The sequence below is a fragment of the Benincasa hispida genome, chromosome 9 (assembly GCF_009727055.1).
Source record: "Benincasa hispida cultivar B227 chromosome 9, ASM972705v1, whole genome shotgun sequence".
Taxonomy (NCBI): domain Eukaryota; kingdom Viridiplantae; phylum Streptophyta; class Magnoliopsida; order Cucurbitales; family Cucurbitaceae; genus Benincasa; species Benincasa hispida.
This window is the reverse complement of record NC_052357.1, coordinates 18,174,223-18,194,701: the sequence shown is the minus strand read 5'-3', so window position 1 is coordinate 18,194,701 and position 20,479 is coordinate 18,174,223. Positions and strand designations below refer to the sequence as shown.

The window sequence follows — 20,479 nt, the reverse complement described above, 5'->3', positions numbered from 1 at the left end:
TCTTTTCAAATTTTCTTCAAATTCGGTTATCTTTACTAAATATTATATCAAACTATTTCGTAAATTTTGAAATGTATAGAATTATTTATGTTTTCACTATTGTATGAATTTCCAAAATTCAAAATGGGTTTTCGCAAATTATCAAAATAGATTTTTCAAAGTGATTCAAAATGATCGTAGGACCATTTTTAAATTTTGAGAAATATCAAATTTTATAAAAAAAATCAAGTAAGATTTGGGACATATTGAATCTCGGTGTTAATTCTGTTCGACATTCTATCGAGAAAGCTCAAATATATCGAATTTCAATGTTAGTTATGCCCTAGTTTTACCGAGAAAGCTCAAATATATAGAATCTCGATGTTATTTTGCCTGGGATTAATTGAGATCCACATAATTACACGAATTTCTACTAATCGATTATCTAAATAATTTACCAATTATCTTTTCAAATTTCTCCAAATTGTTAATATATGATATTGTTATTTTTTTTTTTTAAATTTTGGAAAGATTTGAGAAGATTACCCAACAATTAGAAAAATTAGCAAACTTTGGTGTAAATATGCAAAATGTATCGAGAATGCTCAAAACAATCTATAAGTTAGAAAAAGTTACTTTTTTAACAAAATCTCGGTGACCGATCTTGGACGAGATAGATCAAAAAAACGATTCTAACAATTTTTCAAAAAACGTACTAGCTTTAGAAGGTGAAAACTTAAACGAGAACTTCTCAAACATTAAGGTTTCAAATCGTGTAGTGTATTGAACTTTTTTGCGTTGATATTAAAAATGGAAGATAATTCTTCCAAGAAGATTATGACAAAATACATAACTTATTAAAAATTTAAAATAAATATTTTAAAACATTAACCTTTATTGTATTAAATTAAGTCATCGTTTTTTAAAACCATATGTGAGGTAAGAAAATCAAACATTTGATTTCAAGGTTGATCGTTTTTTTTAAACCATACGTACGATAGGAAAATCAAACTTTTGATTTCAAGGTTGATAATTCAAGTATACTATGTCAATTGACTTATACTTATTTTCATCTTTGCATTTCTTATTATTTAAAATTATATAATAATAAACCACATCATCACTATATAATATTACGATGACTAAAGCTTAAATATCCATGAAGACATTTATCTTAGTTTTTGTAGTTTAATAATTGGTATTAAACCACCAACTTTTAAAAAAATAATTATTATCTACCATGTTTGAATTGGCACCTTTGACCTTTTGTATAACAACATATACATGTAATGCCTTCAAGTGTTTCTATTATTCATATCATTTTATTTATTTAATTCAACATTTCTGAAGGAAGATCCAAGCTTCAACTTCAATAAAATAAATAGTGATATATTAAATTACAAGTTTAGTACTTGAATTTTGAAATTTATATTTGTTTAGTCTCTAAATGTCAATGATAAATTTAGGATGTATTTTGAAATGTATTTTCGGGTGTTTAATTTAAAAAATAAGTTATTTTGAAAAAAAAATTGAAATATTTGACAATCGCTCAAAATAGTTTTTGAAATGTATGTTTCTAAAATTTTTTGCCAAAGATGTTTAAATAAAAATGAGTTTTTTGAAAAATACTTTTATATTAAGTCAATCCAAACCGGTCCTTGATCATTTGCTTTGACTTTTTTATTTAAAAAAAATATGAATCTACTAGACACAAAATTGAAAGTTTATGACTCTACTAGAAATAAAATTTAAATCGATTATATAATAAATATTATTGATTAAATTATAAATTTGGATGCAGTGGTAATTTGAAAAATGTTAGAATTTAGTCCATATTGTTTTAAGAGTTAGAGTTTCATTTTTATGGTTTAATATAACTTCATAAATAGTCTTGAGATCATTTTATAGGTTAAAAACTACTTTTATTTCCTAAACTCTCATTAAAGTAATGATTTGGTCATTGAATTATAGGTGGTAACAATTTAGAATGTATACTTTCAAATAAGTAACAATTTAGTCCCATAATTTTAGTAAGTACTTTGAAAGTTGTAACAATTTAGTCTCTATTATAAAGAATTATATTAAAATTAAGTGTCAATTTTTATTATATAATAATAACTTATTATTTATTGTTTATTAAAAAAAATTGATCTCGTATTAGTCTATTGATCTACAAGTATAAATTCTTTTTAGGAACTAGTTTGTTACTTATTAAAATTCAATAACTAAATTGTTATAGATTAAAAAATATAATGACCAAATAGAGAAAATGACACAATTGACCCATTTTAGACGAACAAAATGATAAATGACTCACTTTTTAAAAAACATTGCTAATTGACCTTCTACCGATGTCTTGCATTTGTGAAGTTATTGATTTGCCATTTTTTTCCACTTTAAAAATTGCATCGTGTGTTTCTCCTTTTTCTTTTTTCTTTTTTTTCCTCGTTCTTCTTCTCCTACTCCGGCGAGCGCTCACATCTATTCTCCCCCTCTCTTGTCTTTTGTTTTTCTTCTTCTTTGGACTACGAGGTCCATCTTTGACAAACAAGATTGTACCTAGTTCTGGTGATGTTGCAAAACGAGACGGATGTCGGGAGAACGAGATCGCTAGAGAATAGAGAGAGAGGAGAGCAACACAAAGAAGAACGAGATCGAGGAGAGTGAGAGAGAAGAGAACGATACCGAGAATAGGGAGAGAGGTGAGCGATTTGTGAGAGAGCAAGAGAACCAAAAACGAGATTGGTCATTGGCGCGCAAGAGCTTCATTTTGTAGTTTTGTTCGAGGTGTCAACAAAGAATAAAAAAAATCCTCATCTTAAAAAATTTGGGGTAAATCTCATTTTTATCCATCAATTTGGAACATCCATATAAGAACTCCACCAAACCAGGTGGTTTTTAACTAATTTTATATTATATGAATATAAAAGAAAAAGAAAGCATAAAATAGTAATATGAACCTAACTTATATATTACATATGGTTTGATATATTTATATTATAATGTATGTCATTGCCATTTTGCCAACCAATTCGAAACTCTAGACGTGGCCGCCACTCAACGTTCACCTTCTTCCTTCTTCCTTCTTCCTTCTTCTTCCTTGTCCTTATTTACATTTTCAAATTCCTCATTTCCTTCTGCTATAGCTATGTTTATGGCGTTCCACCAAAAATGGCTGCAAAATCCCATTTCTCTCTTCAAGAAACTCTTTCATCTCCTCACTCTCACTCTCCTCACTCTCTCCCTCCCACTTTCTTTCCTTCTCTTTTGCAGGCTCGTTCGTTCTCACTATCTTCACGCTTTGCTCCCTCTTTCAACCCCTCTTCCTTCCATTCTCTCCGTCGACCGAGTCCTTCTTTTATCCCTCATTTCGCTTATTTCGGTAGCGGCTTTTCTCGATAACTTGCTCGGTAAATCCATTCTTCCCACGAAATCCTCCGGTCTGACTGCGGCTTGGCTTGTTCTCTGTGCGTTACAGGTCGCTATGGCCTTGGGAATCGATCAGGGAATGGAGATTGTAATCGATGTCTCGAGTTTAGGGTTGCGGCGAAGTTTGTGGTGCCGGTTGATGTTCTTCCTAGGGTTGCATACGACGATGATTCATTGGTCGAAGGTGGCGGTGAAGTCGGTGGTTGACGATACCGTTTTCGGAGCACCGATGGAGGAGAGCTGGAGTGAAAGAATCGCCATGGCGGTGAGCTTTGGGGGATTATGGTTGTGGAGATTGAGAGATGAAGCTGAATCTCCGGCGATCGTTGCGGAAAACATGATGGAGCTTCTTATGGATCCAACTATGGTGGATTTCTGCAGTTTGGCTCTCTATTACCTTATTGTCGCGATCGGTTTCGTTAAGACTTTGAGAAGCTTTGTTTGGTTTCTGAAGTTTTTGCTTCGTGAGAGGAAAGAAGAAAGTTCTTCCCAATTCTCCCAAGCCAAACGGATCGAAGTCGTCTGAGATTAAAGCCGTTTCTGAAATTATTTTCTTCATTCATTGAGTAAATTTCTCTCCATTTGAATCAAAGAAAGATAACTTTTAACGAAATTTTCGATTATTCCTTCGACCATTGTTCTGATTAGAGATTATTACAATAAACTGAATTCCAATTTTTGCTTTCGTATGAAATTTCTATGCAACTATCGAAAATGGTGATCGTGGATTCCAATACGGAGAGATTAGAGTATTATTTTATTTCTATTATTTGTAACCATCCTGAAAAAGGAAAGAGACAACAAAAGGGACCTCTGTTCTTTGTTTCATTGTTTGTTTTGATGGCTTAAATTTCAACATTTTTTAAGTTGTCTTGTTAGAAAATGACAAGAAGAAAGGTTATAGAGTTTGATATCATTGCGTTGTGTCAAATTCAAACTCGCCAGCTTGTTTTGTAGTTTATAAACTTTGATTCTTTATCTTTTCTTTAACACTTGTTTGGGAATATCGAATGTAGTAGAGTAGTCCGTAGGGATAAAAACAGGTTTAAGAAAACCTTTGGCTGTTTTGTTTAGAGAAATCTCTGCAAGTGACATTGAGCTTAGGTTTATTCATCAGCTTGATTTAAAGTAGAATTTTGATTGTTTTGTTTAGAGAAATCTTTGAAGTGATACTGTGAATAGGTTTGTTCATCAGCTTTCTTCTGCTCTTTAATGGCTGATGGTTTCTTTTCCTTCACACCATTTGATTTCAGTGGCTCACGAGCAGGAACTTTCTTCCCCTCTAATGGCGTCCACGAGAAACCGGAGACTGAGCACAGAGGCAAAGAAGACGATTGTCCATTTAGAATGGAGGAGTTTGGAGATTTCAACTTTCTCTCAGCTAATCAATCTGGCTTATACCAACAGGACATTCTCAAGATTGGAGATCAAACAAACTATCAACAGCCCAACTCAGATTGTCTTATTTTTGACGAATTGCTGTTTGACAACGATTTTACCATTTCCGAATTGATTCGGGAGAAGTCGAAGATATCGGAAAACCCGGCGGCATATTCTATCAGTTTGAACCCCAGTAAACAAGTTTCGAATCCACGTTTAGAATCTTTGCAGCTGCTAAACAGCTATGGTACCAAACAAAGTCAAGAGGAAGAAAGGGACAATTCTTAACAAAAAAGGCGGTAAAGCCAGTGTGAAGAGAACAGAACATTGTCAACTGAAGAGATATTAAGGGTAGCTGGAGCAAGATATGTTCATTTCTTCCCTGATGGTTATGATGACGTTTACATGCTGAGGCATCCGTGTGATTTCTCTATCTCCGGTCTGTTGAAGGATGAGAGAGAAGAAGTTGAGCTTGCCCATGTTCTCTTTGCTGCAGCTGAGAAAGTAGGCTAACAGCAATTTGATCGAGCGAGCCGGCTGCTTCAATGCCGTTAATGGGCTGCATCTGCCTACGGTAACGCAGTCCAGCAGCTCGTTTCTTACTTTGCGAAAGCACTTAGACAATTTCAAAAGAGAAACTGGACAGGAAGCAATTAAGGAGCAAAAAGAAGAGGAAATGAACCTTGAAGCACTTAAAGGATGCACGAAACTTTTCAGCAAGTGATGCATCTAAGTGCTGTTCAAGCAATATTTGAACATGTAAAACTGATCAACAAAATCCCTTTGATAGATCTTGAAATCAGAAGTGGAGTTCATTGGTCAGCTTTTAAGCTGTCCAATGGAATGTCTAAGAGATGACATGTTTATCTTTTGCAACCATTTCTGCAAATAAGCACACGAGAGACAGATTTTGGTGGACTTAATAAACCTTATTTTATGATTTGTTTTTCTTTTGTACATCACATTCGACTTCTTATCGGAGTCGAAAGCTATCCGGAATTCTGCAATGCAGGCTTCTTTAGCAAATCAAAATAGATCTTGTGATTCTTATGGAGATCATAGAATATTTGTTATGATTTGCAAGATTTTTGTGGACCATTTACAGCATCCGACCTTTGGAGTGCGTTATTTGGAAATGAATGTTCATTGTGAAATCCATATATTTAAATACATACAATTTCTATCAGTTGGAAGAAAATGTAAATCATGCATTTAGAACAAGAAATGTGAGTTGTTTGTCAAATTCTTCCTTGATCATGAAATGATGAGCCATAAATAGTGCAGCAGTTGTGGCTGTGGGTTGTTTCTCAGTATCAGTGGTTTGGCCAAGAGATTTGTGGAACAGATATACAACTAACAACAATCAAAATATAAAATCGAAGTATAAATCAAAATGAGTTTGACTTAGTGGTATTGACATGTGCTCTGATCCATGAAGTCAAAATTTCAAACCAAAAAAAAAAAAGTATAAATATAGTTCTCGTGTATTTCATGGAGGGAAACTGAATTCACATTGAGTTTGGTTGATGTGATCAAAGAAGTAAAGTCTACATAAATTACAAAAATTGCCCTATTTATCTTTTTTAGAAATGTTACAACATTTCATACCTCTATTATTGCATTCACCTGACTTGATGGTACTTCATTTTTTGAAACGTCCGATGTCAAAGTCATTGAATGGGTAAGTTACCAATCCTTGTAATGTACCTTATATGATGGATTACAGGTGGACATTTTACCGAAGATTTCTTTTGTATCAATCTATCTTTGTTTAATTCCTATTGAAGCATATATTCGGGGGTGGATGTAGGACAAATAAAAGTCGAGACTTGAGAGAGTATAACAGTGGCCTAAAATGAAAATTAAAATTCAAAGTACCAATTTCTAACCACAATTCTAATCAATTTGTACTCCGATTGTAAGTTTAATATATTTATTAGATATCAATGTAATGTTTCAAACGAAGTGCAAAGTTCTATATATATATATATATATATATTTTACAATTTAACCTAATAAAAAATAATAGTAAACCCATTTTGCTCAATAGCCAATATATCTTAAAATAGTTCGATTGCACTCATTTCCCTACCAATTCTTTCTCTTAGACATTCCCTCTCAATTCTTCTTCGTCTTCTCATGTTGAGACAATCGCAAAAACAAATAAACACAAAAAACTTTGATTTTCATTTTATGGGAATTGATTTTTCAGTTTTCTTGGTTCAACTCATTTGTATGTGGTCGTTAAATTCTATAATAGATTGTAAATAATTATTAATTTACCACAATTGTATTATATACTAAATAAAATATTAATATAGATAAGGTTTTATAAATACACGTGCATGGACGGTTCATTGTGAAGAAGAAACGTAGATCCTTAACTTACCAATTTGAGCATAATTCGATATATTATTACAAAAGATCTATAATATTCTCTAAAATGTCTCGCCCTATATTTATTGAACTAACCAAAAGATATATTTGGTTGTCTTAATTCCTAAACAAGCATCTTCTGTTGCCCACGAATAATGAAAAGAATTACAAGTACTATTTCAAAGGGAAATAGATGGGTGGAGACTTTCACTTGACAAATTGTATATTTTATAACACATTAAGTGTTCGTTGGATTTATCTAAGGTTAAATTTTGAAAATAAATCATTTTAGAAAAAATTGAAGTGTTTGGTAACAAATCAAAATAACTTTTAAAACACTTTCAAAGCTAGGGCGGAGCCACATATGATTAATAATATTATTAATAAATGCACATTTATTGTCAAATCATCTTCATTGTTTAGTGGTTAAGGGGTTGACTGATGCTACATGAGACTTGGATTTGAATCTCACTTGATTCTTTTTTAACTCTCGAACTGAATTTATCCTGATGAAAATAAAAGTAAGATGTTTTTTTAAAGTTCAAATATGAAGTTAAAATATAGAGTAGCTTTTAGCTTTTTAGGTTGCAATTGCAAATCAATATCCAAAAAATTAGAAAATCAATGCAATTTCTTTATCTTATGTGGAAGTTTTTTTTTCCTTCAAAATTTATGGAAAGTTTTTAATCTCAATTCTCAACAATGTTCTCTTGAATATGTAATGTTTACTTTTCTTTTCCTACGTAATTTTCGTTATATATATTAGTTTAGAGTTGTACAAGATAATTTCTTTGTTACTCATTAGGTTATACGTATCATATCATTGATATATAAGTTTGAAATTCTTCTTAGACTTTTTAATTTTTATATTTTTAAATCTACATAATAGTTTTATATATTTTTATTGTGAATACTTATGTAGAGTTAACTCTAATTCAATATGGAGAGATATTTTTATTGTGCCATTAATTATTTTACATAATTTTTTATATTCACACTACTCTCTATATATCGTTTGTTTCCATGTTATTTTTATGTTCACATAACTCGTATAGGTTTTTAAAATTAATTTAAGAGTTCAAGTTAGAGGATTATTTGTTGTTACTCGTTTGGATATACAAACTTGGCAAGTAAGTTTTAAAATCTTCTTAGACTTCAAGTTTTTATGCTTTTAAATCTATAATAGAATGTAGTATTCTTATTATTAATACGTTTGTAGATTTAATTCAAAATTAATATGGAGAGATATTATAAAAGAAAAACAACAATATAGACAATAGAGACATCATCTTTCAAGAAGAAAATTGTTTTGGGTTCTGATCGATCTTATACAAAATTCAATCTAAAAGAACTACCCGCAGATCTTGGTCTAAGAACTAACATTTATTATTATGATAATATTTGAGATCAAGTTTGTAGAGCATATTTGCTAAAAGGTCTTTGTCAGCCTCGAAACCATACTTTTTCACTTAAGAAATTTGGTACAAAGTCAAGATGATTTAACCCAGCTTGGTTTAGTGACTATTCTAATTGGCTAGAATATAGCATTTCAAATGATGCCGCATTTTGTTTATGTTGCTATCTATTCGAACTAGAAGTATGTGAAGAGTCAGGAGGTGACTGCTTTATTAGTGAAGGATTTTCTAATTGGAAGAAAAAAGAGAAATTGCATTATTCATGTTGGTGGTCCTAATAGTGCACACAATATGACTTTGGATCAATGTGAGGCTCTTTTGAAACAAAATCAACATGTTGAGACTTTTTTAAATAGGATGTCTGACCAAGCTCGAGTTGAGTATCAAACTTAATTAAGTGCATTGATTGACTGTATTTGATTTTTATTACGACAATGACTTACATTCTGTGGACATGATGAGACAGATGATTTAAAGAATCAAGGTAATTTTCTTGAACTTTTACAATGGTTATGCAACCATAATAAGGATATTGAAGTCACAACTTTGAAAAATACCCCAGATAATTTGAAATTGACTTCACTCGATATTCAAAAAGATATAGTGCATTCCATTGCAGTAGAAGTTGTTAATATGGTTGTAAAAGATATGAGTGACAAATAGTTTTCTATCTTGATAGACGAATAAAAAGATGTATCTTCAAAGGAGCAGATATCAATTGTATTGCGATATGTGGATAAAGGTCATGTGATTAAATGATTTGTTGGAATCATACATGCCAATGATACAAGTTCTCTATCACTTAAGAAAGTCATAGATGGTTTTTTTTCTTAACATGGGTTAAGCATTGCTAGTTTATAAGAACAAGGATATGATGGAGTAAGTAATATGCAAGATTAGTTCAATAGATTGAAAATACTTATTTTAAAAGAAAATGAATGTGATTTTTACATTCATTATTTTTCTCATTAGCTTCAATTAACTTTTATGCTACTGCTAAAAATCATGTAAAAATTGCTGGTTTGTTTTTTATTGTTACAAATGTGGTGAATGTAATCAGGGTGTCAACAAAACATTTCTATGAGAGAGACATATAAAGAAAATTTTTGAAGCTTTAAATAATGATGAAATATTAAGTGGTCGAGGATTAAATAAGGAGACAACGATTAAACGATAAGGAGACACTCGATGGGATCACATTACTACACTTTAATGAGTTTTATGACAATGTTCTCTTCAATAGTTGATGTACTTGAGACATGCAATTATGCAAGGTGAATCAAATTCAGAACAAAAATATGAAACAAAGACTCTAATAAGTTCAATTCTATCTTTTGACTTTGTTTTTTATATCATTTTATGAAAATTATCTTGGAGATCACAAATGACTTGTCTCAAGCATTATAAAGAAAAGATCAAGATATTATGAATGCAATGAATTTAGTTAAATTTTGTAAGGAAAGACTGCAAAAAACAAGAGAGTCTGATTGGGATTCGTTGTTAAGTATGGTTCTAATTTCTGTCATAGTCATGATATTAGAGCCCGTAAAATGGATGACCTATTTCTAATTCGAGGAAGACAAAAAGGCGAAAATCTCAACTAGTTACAAATTTACATCATTATTGTGTTGAAGTTTTCTATGTCATCATTGATATGCAACTTCAAGAGCTATACTAAAACAAATACTGAATTGCTTCTCTGTGTGGCATGTCTAAATCCAAGTAATTCATTTGTTTCTTTTGATAGAAAAAACTTAGTCAACTTGCTCAATTTTACTCAAGCGACATTTCTGCTATTGAACTCTCTATGCTCGAGGATCAATTTCAAAATTACATTATTGATATGCATTCAAATATTTAGTTTGTTGAGCTAAAAAGTATATGTGATCTTGCAGTAAAAATGATCCTGAATAAAGACAAGGTCTATCCATTAATTTACAGGTTACTCATCTTGACATTGATTTTACCTGCTGCTACAGCTACTGTAGAGAAAACATTTTCTGCTATGTATATTGTGAAGACTCTATAGTGTAATCGAATGGGAGATCAATGAATGAATGATTATCTTATAGCCTATATTGAAAAGGATTTATTTGATAAATTAGATACTGAAGTTATCATGGATCGATTTCAAAATATGAAAACTCGTGGAGAGCAATGTAATGTACTAAACTAGTTAATTTATGAAGTTATGAATACTTTTTTACATTCATCTATAGATATTTTTTTTTTTGCATATAATGTTCCCCATATAAAATTTATGGCTCTGCCGCTGTTTCAAAGTATATTTTTAATGGTTTTTATCAAAAGAGTTTAAATAAAATGAGTTTTTTGAAAAAAAAAAAAATCTCATACTAATCCAAACAAACCTAAATAGACCATCAAGATAGCTAGAGCCGCAGGCGAGTTCTATCGGGTAAAGCCAATGATTAGAGGCATAGGGAGTGCAATGCCCTCGAACTATTCTCAAACTTTAAATAGGTAGGAAGGTGTGATTGCTTTGAGTATACGATATATGTGTTGTATGAATGAATTGGATATTCAAGCTTAAACATTGCTCAAAAGGTAGGTTGCATGGGGTGTGGGGGTGGTCTATGACGAAAAAGGGACCGTGATGGTTGGATGCCAAGTATATGGACTGGGCTCTCGTGTGCATGCCAAGGCTTGTGGCCATCAATTAATAGATTTATGCATCATTATGATTGAACCCTTTCATTATGAGTATAAGATGTAGATAACTATAATTAAAACAAAAAATTAATCAAATGCACATATTACTTGAACTATACACAACATAACATTTCAACCAATTATATTTTTATTAACCATTTCCTTGATAGTTGTAGCAAGTAAAAACGAGAACCATTTACCAGATATCAGAGCTAAGAGACATTCATATTTTAGTCTAGAATGGTACACTTCAGAAGCATGGATCTGTGTCTTCCATTCCAATGCAAGTTGTTGTACTTCAAGACGACTCCACCATGCTTCTTATTTTACAAATTGATTCTTCACTCCACTCTTGGCTGCAAATGATCAGCAAGAACATCTATACAACAAAAGCAGAATGTTCCAAGTGTTAATAGTAATCAGTACACGAATGAGACATAAAGAACCTTGAGTGATGCATCATATTTCATCTACTTCAATTAAATGGTAGAGAGCTCTTGATTCAATGAAATGGATTTTGTAGGTAAAAATTTACATTATCACCTTTATTGTAGTACGTGTTTTTAAAGCTCAAGTACACTAAATGGAACTTAAGTGTAAAATCTTGATTATTATTATTTTTAAAAATGGTAAAAAAACCTCTAAGGCCGTAGGTTTTTAGTCTTGGGGTTTCAAGGTGCGTCTTAGTTTGTGAGCCTCATCTTTTCAAGACAATACGCCAAACCTTTATCTTGTGTCTAAATTGAACAAACTTCAAAATATAGAGACCAAATGGTATTTTAACTTAAATTATATATGTCCAAAGCTAGGCAAAAATTTTGAAGGCTAAAATTGAAGGCTCCGTTTGTTAACTGTTTGATTTTTTGTTTTTGTTTTTTAAAATTAAGCCTATAACACTACTCACACCTCCAAATTTCTTCATTGTTAGCTACCATGTACCAATTGTTTAAAGGTGGGTTTGGATTAACTTTTCAAGTGTTTCATTTTTAAAAAAAATTGGAGTGTTTGACAACTACTAAAAATAGCTTTTAAAGTGTATTTTAGCTAGATTTTATAAAAAAAAATGTTTAAATAAAAATGAATTTTTTGAAAACATTTTTTTCTATAATCAATTCAGACAGACCCTGAAAAACTAAGCCAATTTTTAAAAACAAAAAAAGTATATTTTAAAAACTTGATTTTGTTTTTGAAGTTTGGCTAGAAATTCAACCATTATATTTCAGAAAGATGCAAATTATTATAAAAGAAAAAAAGAAAAAAAATAAGTTTAATTTTCAAAAATAAAAACAAAAAAACGGAATGATTATCACATGAGGCTGAAAGAATTATCCATAGAAGCTTAAATGATTATTAATTTGGTGGTTAATTTATCCCATTGTTGTTGTGGTCTAATCTGTTAATGGTGTAAATTTCACAAACAAAAAAAAAAGTCATCCCATTGTTAAATGAACATTAGTATCTTTTTTTTGGTTATTTTTCTCGCCAAGTTACATAAAAACTAATACGAGGAGTCAGTTTGATATTCATTCAATGCTAAAAGAAATAATTATATAAAATTAAAACTTAACAACAAAGTGGCTGTAGTTTAGTGGTGAGAATTCCACGTTGTGGCCGTGGAGACCTGGGCTCGAATCCCAGCAGCCACACTTTTTTTCCAATATTTCACTAACATTTTTCTTTGTTATTTTTTAAATAGACCATTTATTTATTATAATTATTTTATACGATCCTCATTTTCCCGCCAAAACTACTCTTCTTTTATCATTTGCCGCCAAGTCCTTTGCTCTCATTCGCGTCCTCAGAATCTCCAATTCCCTCTCTCAGCTTCTCCGTCTTCTTCTTCGCAATGTCAGCCATGAAAGATTCCGGGCCTCTGGACTTCACTGCTGACAAGGGTAAGCAATATCTTGTGGTTTATCGCCTTTTTTTTGCCCTGAAAAACTGTATTTCAATACTAGCTGCAATTCCTTTCAGTGCTCGCAAAGGAGTTCCTACGAACTTTGCCGATGCAAATGGCGAAGCCAAGTACTTAAACATTCTGGTAATTCTTCTACATTCTCATTCGCATTTCTCTTCTGTAATTGTAAAGTTCCTTGGCGATTTCAATTTTGGAAAAACCCTAAAAATTGCGATTACTTTCCGTGATGCATACGACGTTTTACCTAGGTTTTTATTTAATTGGTTTTGTTTTTTTAGCAAGAGGTTGCAAATCGCAGAGTTCGTGCAATTCAAATCGATCTCGAGGATGTTTTTAATGTATGGTTTTCTTACTCTGTACCCTTTCTCGATCTTATCTCTTTGTTTAGTCGAGTAACACGGTTGTGCAATCGGATTTCAGTATAAGGATCTGGATGAGGATTTCCTCAGACGAATTACAGAAAACACCCGGCGTTATATTGGGATTTTTGCCGATGCTATTGATGAGCTCATGCCTGAGCCGACAGAGGCGTTTATTGATGATGATCATGACATATTAATGACACAAAGGTCTGATGATGGACCGGATACTATGGATAACCCTGACCCACGCCAAAAAATGCCTCCAGAAATCAAACGTTACTTGTGAGTTCATTGACTCCTCTTTCTTCAAAGTTGAGAGTATGTAGAACATTAGTCCAGCATGACCGGTCACTTTTCCAGTTTAATACACTGCGGCTTTTACTTTTGTCTTATGGATTATGTATTTTCTGTACCGTGCTTATGTTATATGCTACTTTGTCTTTTATCATCTTATATAGGAAGTTAATTGAAAACCTGTTCAGTTGGTTCTGGATTTAGGATTACTATATGGGTGATGTTTCAGTTCTTATACTTGGTTTGTCTCAAGAGTGCTACCCAATTGTTGTTGTTACTTGTTTGGCTTACACGACTTATGTCTTGAATTACAAACATCTTCATGAATAAATAATAATTTAGTTTAACATTAACCCAAATAGAAGTATGTGGCGGTGCATTTCATTCAATGTATCTATTTGGATTCATAGTGTACATACCTCAGCTGCTAGATTGATATTTGTACCAATGCTATTCTTTAATCCGTTGGGTTTTCATCCAAGCATCTCTTTTATTTTGTATCGAATTACCAACTGTTTGCTATGCTTGAAAGGGATTCTGTCTTTTCCAAATTTCCTTATGCCTGATCATTCTTCTTTCAGTGAAGTTTACATTAGAGCATCTTCAAAGGGCCGTCCATTTACCATAAGAGAGGTCAAAGCATCATATATTGGTCAACTTGGGAAGATATCTGGTATTGTGACACGCTGTTCAGATGTTAAGCCATTGGTGCAGGTGGCAATTTATACATGCGAAGACTGGTTTTGAGATATACCAGGTCATCTAAATTGTGAAGTAGTTGATGTTTACCATTTCTTTTCAACAGGAACAAAATTGATAAAATGAATCTTTTTCACGGAGATAAATTATGATTTTATTACGTGTATTTATATCACTTGTGTCATTGAGTTCTTAAGTTGTGCGGCCCTTCTTTCAGTCCTAATGTTAACTTCATTTTTTCCCCTCTTGGATACTTCATCTGTTTTTTTACTCATGCAGTCAGTTTTCTACTTCACAGGAGGTACCAGCTCGAATCTTCATACCACTATTTGAGTGTCCATCTCAGCATTGTAGAACAAATCAAACGAAAGGCAACTTAATTCTTCAACTTAGAGCATCCAAATTTTGTGAAGTTTCAGGAGGTTTTCAATTAACTTCTTCAAAGACGCTGCCAGAAAAATATTTCCTTTTCTTATGCAGGTGGTAATCTAGGGGGTTTGAATATAAGAGGTGACACATATTAATAACGAGGAACACATATTTGCTATTCTACTAATACTTGTACTTGCTCTGCTATTCTGCCCGAGCCTGGCTGAGGAAGAATTACGGGGCGTAAAACAAAAAAATATGCTGATTCGGGTTGGGTGTCTTCTTTGTAGTTATAATGCCCAAATATCAAGTCTGCTCATTCGTATTTATATTGATCATTAGGGGCCTCTTGAATCTTCTATTTAACTATTTTTTCCTTTGATTTGTATGTAATGCGACTTTACTCTTGTTTTCTTTATTATTGATAGGAATTCTCTTGTTAAGACATTTGCTTTCAGAACTTCTTGATGAAGTTGTATAATCTAAGTGGGATTGACCCAAAAGACCACGATCTCACTCTAAAATGTCTACAAAATCCAAACCTATGTATGGTGACAATGACTTAAAGAATCCTAGTTGCTTGTACCAACCAAGCTTTCCATACAATTTAGTCCAATAATATCTATCTCTTATTATCCCACATAACCTTTGAACAAAATTATCCATAAGACTGTTACATCACTAACCCCTTTAGATAATAATGTTGCCCCATATAACCTATTTAATGATAGTTTCTTTGTTTATCCATACAATCGCAAGGATAATGGTCTATCCTCCTCAATGTACGGTGAGGAGGATATTGGTTGTGCAGACAAGGGGTTTGGGCATAATGTAAGTGAAGAGAATGACATAGAAGATGAAAATGTACATGTTGAAGGGGTTATTTAGCATGGCTTTGGAGAGGAAAACGTGAATGCAGAGAAGAACATAGTTGAAGACGATGAGTAAGACGTTTGAATGGAGGGTGAATGTAGTAACCATGAATGTTGATGATGAAAAATTAGAATGACATAGAAGATGAAAAGTCATGTGAATGTAGACGTGAATGCAAACTACGAATGAGAATTACTAGAGGAATTGAATGATGAGTCTCATGAGTTCGATGAGTTTAATGATCTGACTAAAAAGGATGACAGAGACGTTCGAATGGAGGGTGAATGTAGTAATCGTCAATGCGAAGATACCAACCTGTATGTGGGAAATACTCATGTGGAACCTTTGAGTGCATGTCTGATCTACACGACTCTCCAATCATCTTATCTCTCCCACAATGCAGGATGTCTTGGTATTCGGTACTCCACAATTCCTCGGATGTGGAGAATTGTGATCGTCGATGTCTGGTCTGCGAGTGGGCTCTGGAGAATTCTGAATGTCAAAGTTCGGATGAGTGGGATCTTCTTTCACTCAACTCATTTCAACATCAACATGAACTCAGTCCTGGTCTTGTTTATGTTGGTCATTGTGTCCATGATCATCCTTATTGTCACTGTGATCACCCTCAACACGACAATCGTGGCCAATATCACCCTCATCACCAAGATCACCCTGATCGTGACCAGCATCACCCTCGGCACGACGATCCTCACCCTCAACAACAGGACTAGGTGGGAGGACATGTATTTCAAGGGCAGGAACTACACGACACATGTAAGTTATGTCTTCCTCTGTTGGTATTAGTCGTACCGTAATAACGAGGTTTCTCTGTATATGACAGGTTAGGGTCATAAGCATATGTTGGGTTTTTCCTGCTTTCCCATTGAGACAAGCGAGGAATGGCTGTCTCAATAGTACAAGTTACCACAATATCTCTTAGCGAAGAAATCGTCTCATATGCCCACACCTACAAGTTCCCATTTTCCTTAATGGAGAAGGAAGCATGCTTGGAATACGCATATGAACTGACATGTAAGGCAAATGAGAATCCGTACAGGTTGTATCTAGCTAGAGCCTCAGGTTCTCCTCAATCAATAGCACCAGTGAGAGCTCTTTTAAGACTACTAATAGTCTTCTCACACTACTTCAGTCATGATTGCAAAAAATCTCCCAGTCATCCACAATGTCAAGTATGCTATAGTCAAACATTTGTTTTTTCTCTCTTCCTATCATGACTAACTCTATGAAATATGTGTCACTTTCACCGCATCCTCGTTGCTCCTAAAGTCCATTGCAAGAAAATGTTCTTCGGCTTCAAACTGTTTCAGTCTAGGCCTATCGTTGAAGTAAAAGTTTCTAAGCCTAGTAAGGTTAGGATTATTCCGCAGCGTTTGTACCCTAAACCCAGTGATGAGGTCAAACTCGTCCTTACCAAATGATACCCTAGACCCGAACAAATTAAAAAGAAATTACATTCGGTCTATCATCCAAAACCTCCTTTAGAAGTAGGTGATGTATCAGTTGTCCATTGAGGGAGAGAATACTATCTAAGATAGGTCCGAATATGATATGCCTAAACATGTCTAATTGGACCCTCATTAACTTCATTCATATCACCATACAAGTCTTAGCAAGATGAGAATACGAAGATAATGCCTTAAAGTATCTTGCTGGCGCGATCCTCAGCTCCATAATAAGTACCTATACGTGCCACAAAACACGGTACAATATTAAAATCCCTAGTGAAAGAAAATACCCTTAAAAAGAACAAACTTCACGAGAAAGAAGCTAGAGAGCCATGACCAAAAAACAAATCTCGTGCAGTTTGTAAAAAAGTTTGAGTTGCACTCTTTGTGGTTTGTCTCATGAAGTTGAGTTGATTTCTGTCTTCCGTTTGGTGAAGTTACTCCACGAGACAAATGACAAAAAGGAACACAACTTCATGAGAGGCAGAAGTCAGTCTTTCGTCTCTCGAAAGCTCTTTGTCATTTGTCTTGTAATGTTGTAAGTTTGTCTCGTGAAGTAACTTCACAAGACAAACTTACAACATTACAAGACAAATGACAAAGAGCTTTCGAGTTATTTTAAAAACTTCCTGTTGTTACGAATACCTCACGAGACAAATATTCATAATAACTTCACGAGATATTTGTCTCGTGAAGTTCAATAAACCCAAAAATGGCAAATCAAACCCAAACAAACATATAACATTTATCCCATAAATTTTACATGTTCTTTCAAGTTCATTAAAGTTCAAATGATGATAAAAAAAAAAGGTTTTGAGCTTTTTATTACACATTCCTACCAGAAATCACACACACTCCTCCATATAAACAATAGAATCAATATATTTAGAAAGAAAACAAATGGAAAATGTATCTTTTGTCAAAATTCCAAATCGGGCGAAGGGGTAATGAAAGACAAAAAGATTGGTCTTTTTTACAGAAGTAGGGGAGTCTTTACGAGAAGAGTCCAATAATGGTGAATACAACTCAACGAGAAGAAGAATAATAAACCCTAACTTCTATGGGAAGATGAAGAGATTTCCATGGAAAGATGAAATTTGATTTAACTTTTTGAAATGATCATTTATTCAAGGGTGAAATTGCCTTTTTACATGGTAGGTCCCCCACTTAAAGTCTGAAACGTTGGAAAAGAGGTTTAAAAAAAAGTAGATTTTAAAGATGAGGTTACTTTTGAATGAGTAAAAAGTTATGGGGTCAAAACCACCAATTTCCCTCCTTCCTTGTCCATATTTACATTCTCATATTCCTCATTTCCTTCCCTGTCCAGCGGCTCGTTTTTTAACTTTCGAAAGTGCTTAGGAAAAGAATCGAAAGAGAAACTAGAGGGGAAGCAATTAAGGAGCAAAAAGAAGATCAAATGAACCTTGAAGCACTTAAAGGATGCATGAAACTTCATTTTCAGAAAGTGATGCATCTAACTGCTGTTCAAGCAATATTCGAACATGTAAAACTGATCAACAGAATCCATTTGATAGATCTTGAAATCAGAAGTGGAGTTCACTGGTCAGCTTTTATGCAATCACTTGTAGATCTGAAGGAGCTTCCCATTAAACTTCTTAAGATCACTGTTGTTATATCAGACAAATGTCACTTGACAGAGCAGGTAGGAAAGTGGTTGGAAAATGTTGTCGAGTCTCTAAACATACCTTTCTCATTCAAAGCAATCTTGGTATTAGATATGATGGAGATAAAAGAACTCTTTGAAACAGAAGATGATGAAATGATAGCAATCTACTGCCCTTTAGCGTTGAGAAACATGATTTCAAGGCCTGCTAGCTTGGAGAATTTGACGAGAGTAATTCGAAATCTAAACCCATCAATAATGGTAGTTTCCGAGATCGAAGCGAATTATAACCTATCATCATTTGTGAATCGAAGCATTGTTCTTTACCGCTTCGTACTTCAACTGCTTGAAAACTTGCATTAAAGAGGATGAAGACAGCAGAAAAAAGATAGAAGCCTTATGTGGTAAACGGATTGAAAACATTGTTGCATCAGAAGGTAGCGATCGGGTTTCAAGAAGTGTGAAGATAGAGGTGTGGAGGGCATTATTTGCGAGGTTTAAAATGGAAGAAATGGAGCTTAGTGACTCATGTTTGAGCCAAGCTAAGTTGGTAGCTAAGGGTTTGCAACTTTTGTAGTTTGGAAAAGAATGAGAAATGACAGATTGTTGGTTGAAAGGAAACTCCAATTATCTCTGTTTTAGCTTGGCAGTTTCTTTGAGTTATTTACCCAACACATGAAAAGGTATAGGGAAGTCGTCAATTAATGAAAAGGGGGTTTGATGTTAATGCCCTTCTCAAGTACATTGTGCTTCTTAGGGGTATTATTAACCTTATAATTGTGTGTGTTAGATGTTTCTTATATTAACTTTATAATTACACAAATAGCTGTATGTGAAAACAAGAATTATGCTGGGAAATTGAGGAGTATAACGGGAACACGGATGTTAATAAAATATAATATAATATTAAAATAAATATATATTAACTTTATAATTACACAAATAGCTGTATGTGAAAACAAGAATTATGCTGGGAAATTGAGGAGTATAACGGGAGCACGGATGTTAATAAAATATAATATAATAATAAAATAAATAAAACATAATATATAAATAAAATAAGAAAATGAGAAATGAGAAAATTCTTAAANGACATACAACGAGAACACGGATATGGAGAAAATTAAATATAATAATAATATATAGTAAAATAGATAGATATCTAAATAAATAAAATATAATATATAAATTAAAAAAATAACAAAATAACAAAATAAGAAATGAGAAAATTCTCAAAATTTTCTACTTTCTCCAATTTGTATAGAATTTGTGCAATGTATATGTAATTTTAAGATCCACCAAATGTCACTATTTATAGGCAAAATGATAAGTAGGATGTGGATTTATAGGGACACGAAACATGAATAATTATAAGGCACATGGACAACATGAAGGGTGACACATGGCTTTAGAACACTAAGCTGAACATCTATTATTTTTATAATATTCATAATACTCTCCCATAGATGCCCATATATATATATAAAATGTCTTATTAAAACCTTACTATGACAAACCCAATGGGAAAAAACCTTAGTGAAGGTAAAAGAGTACATATTTCATATAATACATACTCCTAAAAAATACAATATATTTACCCTCCTCGCGAAAACATCACTTAAAAT

The 20,479-nt window shown here is 32.9% G+C and overlaps 1 protein-coding gene, 1 non-coding gene and 1 pseudogene across 3 annotated transcripts; all 3 read left to right on the top strand.

Moving 5' to 3' along the window:
- The first annotated feature begins 3,002 nt into the window (after positions 1–3,002).
- LOC120085080 lies at positions 3,003–5,864 on the top strand. 2 transcript variants are annotated; one of them, XM_039040930.1, is made up of 3 exons: positions 3,003–3,361; positions 3,458–3,974; positions 4,662–5,864. In XM_039040930.1, exons 1-2 carry the CDS (start codon positions 3,128–3,130, stop codon positions 3,932–3,934), a joined length of 711 nt encoding a protein of 236 aa, XP_038896858.1. In that variant the 5' UTR covers positions 3,003–3,127; the 3' UTR covers positions 3,935–3,974; positions 4,662–5,864. The 2 variants fall into 2 exon arrangements, with proteins under 2 accessions (XP_038896858.1, XP_038896857.1); XM_039040929.1 differs by having other exon boundaries at positions 3,003–3,974.
- Positions 3,936–19,513, top strand: LOC120085079 (annotated as a pseudogene).
- Positions 12,824–12,895, top strand: TRNAH-GUG. The gene has a single exon. It is a non-coding gene; the product is annotated as a tRNA-His (tRNA).
- Positions 19,514–20,479: the final 966 nt, after the last annotated feature.